The sequence below is a fragment of the Gossypium hirsutum genome, chromosome D10, assembly GCF_007990345.1.
Source record: "Gossypium hirsutum isolate 1008001.06 chromosome D10, Gossypium_hirsutum_v2.1, whole genome shotgun sequence".
Lineage (NCBI taxonomy): Eukaryota > Viridiplantae > Streptophyta > Magnoliopsida > Malvales > Malvaceae > Gossypium > Gossypium hirsutum.
In genome coordinates this window covers 17,476,105-17,487,155 of record NC_053446.1, presented here as the reverse complement: position 1 = coordinate 17,487,155, position 11,051 = coordinate 17,476,105, and the positions used below count along the sequence as shown (strand labels likewise).

General features: G+C 31.8%; 2 protein-coding genes across 2 annotated transcripts; one reads left to right on the top strand and one right to left on the bottom strand.

The window, feature by feature from the left end:
• The first annotated feature begins 823 nt into the window (after positions 1–823).
• LOC107914424 (vesicle transport protein SFT2B) lies at positions 824–8,129 on the top strand. The gene is made up of 6 exons (XM_016843335.2): positions 824–1,131; positions 1,621–1,674; positions 3,051–3,124; positions 5,547–5,664; positions 5,800–5,858; positions 7,827–8,129. The coding sequence occupies exons 1-6, from the start codon at positions 979–981 to the stop codon at positions 7,903–7,905; spliced, it is 537 nt and encodes a 178-aa protein (XP_016698824.1). The 5' UTR covers positions 824–978; the 3' UTR covers positions 7,906–8,129.
• A 1,609-nt stretch (positions 8,130–9,738) lies between these two features.
• On the bottom strand, positions 9,739–10,459 carry LOC107915863 (putative calcium-binding protein CML19). The gene has a single exon (XM_016845060.2). It carries the CDS (start codon positions 10,358–10,360, stop codon positions 9,950–9,952), a length of 411 nt encoding a protein of 136 aa, XP_016700549.1. The 5' UTR covers positions 10,361–10,459; the 3' UTR covers positions 9,739–9,949.
• Between the last annotated feature and the right edge of the window lie 592 nt (positions 10,460–11,051).

The following is an 11,051-nucleotide window of genomic DNA, read 5'->3' as shown; positions in this document are numbered from 1 at the left end:
CATGATTTTTACTCTATACGTTGGTACGTCCGGAGGCAGTCACAACCTTAAAGGAAAGGCAGAATGTACAAGTGAAGAAGCCCTAAGCTTTTCTTAGTACAGTGGAAAAAAAATTGGAAAGTGAAAAATTGAAGGGATAAAAAAAATAGAAAGATGGAGAGTATAATTTTTCTTTTCATTGGTGAGCTTAGTAGGAAGGATGGAAAAATGAAAAGAAAAAGTAAATTTCTTTTCATCCATTGTTTGGTAGGGTTGAAAAATAAAATAAAAGAAAATAAATAATTTGAAAAATGCATAATTTAGTACTAACGTACACATATTTCTGATTTTCTCTCTTCTCATCATTTCAATTTGAAAGAATTGTTTTTTATGCATTATAGTAAAAATGATCATCTCTCTTATTTTCTTTTCTCTAATTTTTCTTCTATATCAAGCACACCATTAAGAAGAAAATATTCAATGTGTCCTGTGTTTCATATTATAGAAATGTCTTGTATTTTCAAAACGAAAATCTCATGTAATTTGTATTATAGGTATTATTGTTATAAAATTGAATTATATCTATTTTAAGTAAGTTATTTACTTCATTTAGAATTTGAGCTAGATATGTTTGAGTTATTGGCTTTCTATAAGCTGAATTTTGATGATTCCAGTTTGAATCATTGATTATATATCTTTAATTGGAGTTGGGCTGGTAGGTAAATTGGGTTGAATTTAGGGTTTGGGTTAAAAGTAGAGGTTGAACCCAAATGGAGAAGATGAACCCGAGATGAGGTTCAGCCCAAGAGATAAAAGGAGCCCATGAAATAACAGGAAGGTGGGAATCTTGTAGCTTTCAATTTTTCTTAAAATTAAAGCAAAAGAACGCAGAGTAAATCCGAAGAAATTACTAACAATTCATTCTCTCCGGGCAAAGCAGTGAGTGGATTCAGATCCAGTCTGACCGTAGGAATTCCGAGAGAGAACGGTTAGGAGAAGATGGAGAAGATGAACAATGCGTTTGAGAAGATGAAAATGCTGGTGGGAATGGAGGTGGAAGATGAGCACCAACAGCCTGCAATTGAAGAAGATGGAAACTCTTTCTCTTTCATGGACGATTTCAATCGCCAGTGCACTTTGACCCCCAAACAGGTTTCTTTCGTTCTTTTTCTTTCTTTGTATTGCTTTGTCTTACTTGCTTCTTCTCACTCATCTCCGCTTAAATTAGTTGGAATTTGCATAATTTTCTTCCAACTTGAGATCTGGGGGCCACCTTTCAATTTTTCTGAAAACATTCAATGTGCGTCTCTCGTGTGTCAACCCATGACACTCAGTTCAATTGTAGTGCTTTCAGATACAGGATCTCATTTATGCCAATATTTCATTGTTTAGTTATATATATCCAAATTAACTGCTAGGTGTTGAGTAGATATGCATTAGCTTCCTTTTTGCTCATATAGATCGAATAGTTATATTAGAATCGAAGTTGCACTTTAGTGTTTTGTTCTCCTTTTTACCAATTATGCTATTATTTGTTATCCTCTGCTTTTTCTTTTAGCAACTCTTTTAGAAGTTAAAAGCAAGTAAAGAAAGTAAGACTAATTTATTTGAACTAATTGCTTGATTTATCTCATGTTTTAGAGGTTTTATGGGTTTGCCATCTGCTTGGTTTCTGGGTTGACTTGTACACTCCTGGTAAGTACTTCCCCATATGGTTACTTGTATTGTTAGTTCTAATAGTCCATTGTTACTTGGTTTCCCTTTGACGTAGCCTTTCAAATAGATATGACTACTTCAATAAAGTAATTTCTAAGTGGCAAAAAGTAATTTCTAAGTGGCAACTAAGTAAACTGATGATTGGATTTATTTCTCCTAGACCTGAAATAATTTTAATTACCATAAGAGCCTAAAGAAGGCTATATGATTGTGAGGGTTGCATTCCTTTCTTTTCATCTAGTACTCTTTGTTTGACCACCTGCCCCCCTCTTCTTTCCTGTTTTCCTTTTCTTTCAACTATTGAAGTTCTCCTTGATGTGCTCACTTTATGATTGTGTTTATCTACTGGATTTTTTTGATCTGTTATTTGCGTTGTTTTTTTTTTTTTTTTTTACCATTTAAGCATTCTATTTTAAAAGCTTAAATTAAGCAAATGCTGACAAATGAAAAAAAAAAAACCCTAAGCTCTTCAAATTGCTATATTTGATGGTAGTTTATTTAAAGAACTTTTCTTAATGTATATAAGTGTTACTTTTGGGGTGCTTTAGACTACAATAGTTATGGAGTTACATTCTTTAAAACTCATGCTGTTAATCATTGACCTTTCCTGGAAAATTACAATTTCGTAGTGTTTAATTGTTCTTGAAGAAAATAGTACAAGGCTTTGTATACTGGAAGAGATATTGAAACAAAGCTCTAAAAGTTCCTTGACAATAATTCCTTAAACCTACTAAAAGTTTCTACTATTAAGAAATTTGTGTTGATAGCTGGTTATATATTATATCAATCTTCAGAATTCAGGTTCCAAGAGATCTATTTTTGTTGTTTGCATTCCTCACAAGATATTTATGTTTTGAAACTTTCTCTGAGTCTTATGAGTTCTTGTCCATGGAAACTTGCTTTTGCTTGGGAGACCGAGATTTGTGTGAAATAAGATGTATGTAGTGTGTCTTCAAAATTTGTCTAATTTACAATTTCTTCTGTCCATCCTCTCGATTTTTGACAAGTGTTTGCTATTGTTTCTCTTTAATGTTTGTTTGACGTATTGTTGCATTGATTTTTTTATTTTATTTTATTTTATGTTAATCAGAAGTTTGGAATTTTAGTTATCTCAGCTTGCACTGCTAAGTAAGATAGCATCTTCTTTTCCCTCACTTTTATACATATGAAGATGGTGATTGATATTGTTCCTTTGTGTTGCTAGAAAACTTGGAAGTTCAGTCTTGAGCACTTTCTGGTTAATAGGATAGTGCTTTGAAATTTTTTATGTAGTTATTATATTGCTTCACTTTGCTTCATTGAATTTGGTGCTGTTGGATATACTAATCTAATTTCACTTTTTCTTCATCTCACAGTCAATCCTTGTTTTCTTCCATCCAATCAAGTTTGGAATCACATTTACATTTGGCAATTTGCTTGCACTTGGAAGGTTTGTATCTAAATTTATGTACTTATTTGTCAGGCTCCTAATTTGTTAGTAAAATTATAACATGTCATTGTTCATTTTTCTTATTCAATTTTTTTCCTGCAAGTGCATATAGTCACATGTTCTAATGGTTTAATTGTTTATGCTTTTATTTTTTTTTATTCTTTTATTTTAGGAGTGGTGGAAACTAGTTAAGCAATAAAGCTGTAGGCTTGTAGTTCTTGCTGTATACTAATGTGAAAAAAACCAACTAAAGCGTCTAGCAGATATGATATTTAGTAACTTCAGTATTCCCAGCCTTGTACCCAATTCGCCAAAAAGTCAGAATAAATATTGGCCTCCCTATATATATGACCAAAAAATGGCAATGTCTACTCATCAACATTTTACAGTAAAAAATTCCCTGGTATAAGGATTACTTGTTCTGCAGAGGCTGTAAAATCTTTTTTAGAGTCAAGAGTGAATCGGACCCAATTTTTTCCCTCCAATATCCTTGTTTTGAAGCTAAGAGCATTCCAATGTAAATAGCATATAGCCCTACCAAGCCCCTACCAAGTGTCCTAGTAAAGCTGATAAATGATAACCATTGCCTCAACTACCTGTGCATTGTCCACCGGCTGCAAGATTACCTGGATCGGAATAAGAAGCGCCATCAACATTCATCTTCACATAATTTTGTGGAGGAAATTTCCATGCATTAAGTTTTACTTGCTGAGCACTAGTAGTTTCCTTTAGCACCTAAACTGTAAATAATCTCAAATGATAAGGAAGGATCAAACAAATAGCATTTGGTGGCTGCTTAAACTCTTCCTGAAAGACATATTTATTCCTTAGTTTCCAAATATGCCAACTAACAATAATGAAACATGTGGACCAAGAGATCCAATGTGAGTGCTATGTAACCCACAAGACCAAATGGTTTAATCTCTAAGTAAGTATAGCACATTTCAACCTCTCAGCATACTTGGAATATCGAGTAAAGAGAGTAGTCTTTCTTTTAAAACAAACATCCTTTGTTAATATCATGTTTTGAAATACCAACCAAAGAAAATGTTAAATCTGAGAAGGTACATCAATTGTCCCGATTACTGAACAAATGTTTGTGAGCTTCATTCATGGATTCTGTTGATTTTGGTGGCTTGTATAAATTATCAAAAGCATGCATGTGATTTTCTGCACTTCTCGTTGACACTTAGGTTGCTAAGGAATAACCAGAATAAATAGGGAGCGTGAAAACTGTGAGATTCAACAATTTTTTGTATGCCATAGTGCAATTGGGAGGAATGGAAAGAATCTAGGTTTAGTTTTTTTGTTTCATTTTCCTTTAGAGTGGATTTTCTGTGTGAAAGAATGCATTGTATGTTTCCATTTTTCTTCAAAACAAATAAGAAAAATGAGGTTCTCTTTTTCATTCCTACCAAGTGTTACTATAGAACATAAATAGTGAGTTGATATTATTATTAGGTCTAATTATGCTCTCAGTCTTTGTACCCTTCGCACATTTGAAATTTAGTCTTTCTACTTCTAATCCCAGGAATTTAGTCCCTTTACACTTTTGATTTAATAATTTAAATCCAAATGATAACACCATCAAAAGAATTTGATTCGACTAGATTATGTGGCATTTTTAAAATAAAAAAATTACTCACCTGGTGAATATTTCACACGTAGAAGGCCAAATAAACAAATAAAATAGTTGAATATGGGGTTGTAATGTTTTTCAACACTGTTTCAAAGAAGTTGAGTGAAAGTCAATACTTTCTTTTTCTTTTTAATGCTTACTTTGCTTTCACTCAGTTTTAAATTAGCCATGTGAGCTTTTTTTTTTTAAATTTTAAAAATACTGTATAATCCAATTCAATGGAAGTCCTTTGACAGTCTTATCAAAAGAGTAGAGGTACTAGATTCTTGGTATTAAAAGTAGAGTGATTGAATTTCAAATGTGTAAAGAGTACAGGGGATTGGAATTTTTATTATTATTAGTGAAGGATCTTAGTTCTTAATCCACAGCAAAGTTGAACTGGATTCATGCTGAGCTTCTTGAACATGGGTTCATGTATGTAATGAAGTTCTACTGGTTCCACGCTGAGCCACACTATAATTCCTTGAAAGCTTAGTTACCTTTACTCCTTTAAGAACTAAATATAGCCAGTTTTTTCCTCATCTTTCCTTAACTTTCTCATGTTTTGAGTCATTATTTTTGCTTCTTTATGTAAAAGTCGCTATTCTTATTCATGAACCTCTATTTTGACATATTATGTGGATTCTGAACTTTTTGCAGATGGTTGGTTTCTTTGTTGCTTTTTTATACTTTATACCTAAGCATTTGTAGGCCCTTGTCAAAGTAGCTCTATTTCTTTTATAATTTTTCTTTGTGGATATTGTGTTTATTTCAGATGCTAAGTTGGAGTCTTTTGTATGGCAGCACCGCATTCCTCATTGGTCCAAAAAGGCAGGTGTCAATGATGCTTGATCCTGTTCGTATATATGCAACAGCTATATATCTTGCAAGTATGATAATTGCTCTGTTTTGTGCCTTCTATGTAAGTCACTATCAGCATTTATTTCCACTTTTATAAATCCACATCTTTTTTTCTTTTACATTCTTTTTAGCTTTCAGTAATTTTAGAATGCAATAGGTTAAGTGATAACCTTAGCTCTCCCTTCTTACTGAACAGGTTCGTAACAAGCTATTGACACTTCTGGCTATCATGTTAGAATTTGGTGCACTGATTTGGTATGTTGAACTCAATTTACTACTTATAGCTTTTAAATGTTACCACATTGCAAAGGAATTATGGTTCTTTAAAGAGCCAAACAATTATTATTTGCCCTGTGTAGCATTTCAAATAAATGAGTATGCAGCACATACCACAAGTAAGAGCAAAATGGTTTGGATCAGGATATATTAATTTCTCCTCTTATAAAAAAGGTCATGCTGTGAATGGGGCAAGCATATATCATTGGGGTATGGTTCAGATTGTATTCCATTGTAGGCTATGTATGGTTTAGATTGTATTCCATTGTAGGCTAGACTTATATTATAGATACTACTGGATTTGGTTTGTGTCAGCATCTTCTATTCCCTAGCAAGTAAAATGCCCAAGGATGTGAGAGTCTTGTGGTTTGCGTTTGGTTTGCAATTGTATTGTTCTCATGGAAAACTCAAACGAGTATTGTTCTTAGTATTAGTCCTGTTGTGGTAATGATAAAATTAGGATTTTCTTTTAGTTGGAAATGGCAAAAAGACCAATCAAATTTAATAAATTGAATAGTTTAATAGAAAATGAACTTTGCATGTTAAGAATATGCGAAATTATCTTCGTGTTGCAGCATGATTGATGGGCAAGCTAAAGTCAATTGTGTTCTCTTTATCTCGATTTCTAGAACAACCTATTGTGGTTGACATTTCAGACTTGTCAAAAGCAGATTGAAACCTTGGGACTCGTTACATAAATAGGAAACCTATTCTAGAAAGGAAAGGAATCAATTGAAATAAATTCACAATCATGAAATCTAACCCTTAATTAGAGAATTAAAATTAACGGCCTTTCCTAGCATAGGTTTGTCCCACAAAAGCATTCATAAAATTGCCCGTATACATATTTGCCCAAGCCAATTAGCTATGAGCAGTAGTGCAGATCCTATAAACCAGCAAACCCATCTCCAGTGTGGTGCCAGCCATAACTAGCGATCAGTCTCTACCTCTTTGATCAGACAACGTTTCTCTCCTTCCAATTCCTTTTCTGATTCTCTGTGAATGGTAAGAAGAGTTTCCCTCCACTGTACTTCTACTTATAGGAGATACGTGGTCTACAAACTACCTGGGAAAGCACAGTGTTAAGACTTCCATTTTCTGAGAATTCTAATTGGTCATGCATGCGTTTATTAGTCTTCGATCTTCGTGACATAATTGTGGTTTCCTATTGAAAATGTGTGAACGAGACATAATGAATTCGAAGAAGCATAACACGTTGTCTTGTACAGTTCCTGATATGCATGCTTTTAATAATTGCTTTATATTGATTATATGGTCATAAGGTGAATGGATATTAATTTTTGGACATCAAATTATTAAGGAACTGATTACATATTAGCGTAAATATAGTTTCCTATTTTGTGTCCTAATGGAACGGATTTGCAATCAATAAAAATTTGTTTAAAACTTTGAAATAATCTCGTATGTGAAGTTAATAGTTAAAGTCGATAAAAGAATGGAGATGGTGAAAGGAAATTCAAACTGAAAAAGTGGTGTAAATATATCTGTATACAATATTAATGGATAATTTGATTTTAGATAGACAAATATTACGTAATTTCTCATAGATATGATTCACTTTATAGCTTTGTATAGGAACTTATGAACTTAAAAATGGTGCACTAGATACATCCAGTTATTAGATGTCTTTAGGTTTTTATCTATAGAATTAGTGCAACAATTTGGTTTGAGACAAGGATGCATTATTTCTTTGTTCTCATCTTTTATTCTTTATGTGTTATTCAGAACTTCTTTGATGCTTTCTCTAAATATCTAAATGTATTTTGGAAGTTTTCTTCATTTATACGTGTATCGATATATGCATTAACAGTAATATAGAACCATTGAATTAAAAGCTTCATATGTACTGTTGACATTCCCTTCTCGTATAAGATGGAGTTAACTTGGATGGAAGTTGAGAAGCTGGTTGATTTACATGATTTACAGGTATAGCTTGAGCTACATCCCTTTTGCGAGGTCAATGGTTTCAAAGATCATGGTATCCTGTTTCGACACTGAATTTTAATCTGAAGACGATCTTGAATGAATCTACCTGTGGGATTTCGTGTACATACAAATACAAAGAAGGGAGGTCAGTCCTGATCTGTAAAACCGAAGTATGGGATATGTCTATTATGTACGAATAGTAAATCTCAAAGACGAATTTTCCATGCGAAATCTCTTCTGCTCTTAATTTTCTTACATATGATGAGATGTTTCTTTGATAATGGAAACTGCAACTTTGAACGAGTTTGTTTTTGGGGGGAGGATTTCGTGCGTGTAATTAAGCGGTTTTAGCGTGATGCAGATCATTCTGCCTGGTTTAAATTTTGATTTTTAAATTCGGTTCAACCAGTTTCTAGTGGTTTGTTTAAATTTCAGTTCAACCTTCTGCCCAAATTGATATATTGTCCCATTCTCAATCTAACCTGTCCGGTTTTAAAAACCATGAATAAAACATGAACATGATGAAAGCATAATTTCTTCAACCATCAAATTCTTAGCCAGAAATCACTACTCGACAGATGATGGTTATGGCAGAGCAAGGAACAGGAACATTGGTTGGCGGTGGACAACTGAACAAGTATCCAAGGGTTTGGGTTTAAGGAGGTGTAAATCCATCCTAATCTTTCTTTAGATTTGCTCTCCAATGATAGAGTTCTTGATATGAAATAGGCGAGCCACAAGCCACCCTAGTCCTATGATTTGGTCAGCAATAATATTTTAGTTTCTATTAGTTAATGGGAAAATATTTGGTATATTTTCAACCACAAAGAATGATGTGAATTGTCTTATAAGATATAGTAAATTTATTTTTATATAGTAAAATATTTAAAAATAATTATAAAAGAATATTTTTAAATTTGGTTATGAAATTAAAAAAAAAACACCACTAGTATACAAATACTAAGTCTTAAATAAATAAATAAATAAAACTGAGTTTTTATAATTTATATTTTGAATATGATTTTTTGTTATATTAATTTCGTTAATTAGGGAACAACATTTTAATTTTAATTATCCTAAATTTGTATTAATTAATTAAATAAAAAAATTAACGACTAATAATAGTAAAGCAAATTTTCTGTTTTTGTTATATTAGTGTAGGAGTTAGGGTTTATGATTTAAGCAATAAAATTTTTGTTTTTGTTTGTTAATTACAATAAGAATAAAGTGATGAGAGTTTTTTTTTTGTTAATTATTTATAATAAATTAATTCAGTGTAGTTTAGAAATGAATTTATATATTATTCAAGATTCTTCTTTAAGAAAATGACTTTTTGACGTAGTCCTTTATGTTAAACTCTCTCTATGTAGTTGGTACTTGTGGGCTACTTTATATTGAATCTGAAGATACAAACAGGGGAGACCAGACTTCTCTCCAACGTTGTCTGTTACCCGCGTTGTACCCTCTTCTGACCACAAATAAACTAATAAACGACATCAAGTCTAATTCATCGTCGCATGTCCATTGGTAGGATTAAAATTAGGGTTAACAGCAGACAAGATCATTATACGATTCATAAATTTATGATTTGGTTACAAAATTACAAAAAATTATAAAATAGTTATTGAATTATTCAAAAACTTTCATTTAAATAATTAAACTATTATTCATTTTAAAAAAAAATATCAACTAATGAGTTCTAAGCGGTGATTCGATAATTGGTATGATGAGAAACAAAATATATTCTAAATTTAAGTCGATTTAATAGTTAATATCGAAAAATTAAGAAGAAAATTGTTTAGATTTTAATTTACAGATTTATAGATTCAAAATTGCTTTATAAAAAAAAGAAAAAGAAAAGAGTCATTTTAATTAGTGTGAGCAGTCAATAACAATATCAAATTAACTTAAATAAAAAAATTAAATAATTCGAATTAAATTATTAAAACTGAACTTACTTATAGTTTACGGAGAAGATTATTATTAACCACCGCCCACTTTCATGATGGAGTATATTTAACTTGTTGGAACAATTTCTATTAGTTAAAAGAATATAATGAATGATGATCCCTGACACAGATGGAAAGCAAAGGAAAAAAAAAAGGAACAACCATGGCCTTATATTACTGCATCATTACTCTGAATTCATCAAAGCTGATAACTCCATCACCATTGATATCAAAATGCATGATCATCACCATACATTCATCAATCGACTTTGACTCCCCAAGTTTTGTCAGCATTTTGTTCAGTCCTTGGGGTGTAATGAACCCACTTCCTTCTCCATCATACATCTCAAATGCTTCTCTCAAATCCTTCATCTTTTCTTCTTCTCCTCCTCCTTCCATCAACTCTATTACGTCCTCCAAATCCAATAACCCATTCCCGTTCCAGCCCAATGCTTCTTCTTCATTTAACATCAACTCTCCGCCCATCCGTCCTAGTCTATGCCTTAACTCCCACGCTGAAATTTTCCCATCTCCATCTTTGTCGAAACAACGAAGAATGCGTTTATATTCTTCGCTTCTCATCATTTGCGGGTTCAAATATGAACAATGAAAGAAATTAAAGCAAAGATGATATAATTGAAAACTAAGTTGGATTTGCAGAAATGGGTTTTCGGAACCAAGTTTATATAGACAAAAAGAGAGTTAAGGTTTTAATGCAGTCGTCTCAGATATTAAGAGGAAAGTAGTGCGAATCTTCAATCGAAACGAGAAAAAAGAAGAAGATTCAAAAATGGGAAGTAAGCTGAATTCTTGCTTTCTCAGTTGTTTCATGTAAATTGCCTGTCATACGGAAAAAAGAAAAAAAAGGAAACAAGGGCGAAATGTCGACCTTAGCCTACAACTTTCTTTTCTACTTTCTTTTGTGAAAAACCGTCATCTTTCAACTATCACATTAACAACATATAGGGAATAATTTATACTAAAATCATAATTTAGAACTTTTAATTTTTAGACATTTCCTTAATTTTTAAAAATATAAAATTAATATTATATACTCATCTATATTTAATAGTCTCTAATTTAATTTATTTAATATATTTTCTATTTCAATTAATTTTAATTAAAATATTTAAAAACAAGTAGTTCAAATTATAAAAAAAACATTAAATGTATTAGAAATGAATTTATTAGTTAGATATGGGTCGAGTTATCCGTCTAAGTTAGAAAGGCTACTTAAAAAGTGAAAAACTTAAAAATGAGTTTGAACAAAAATATA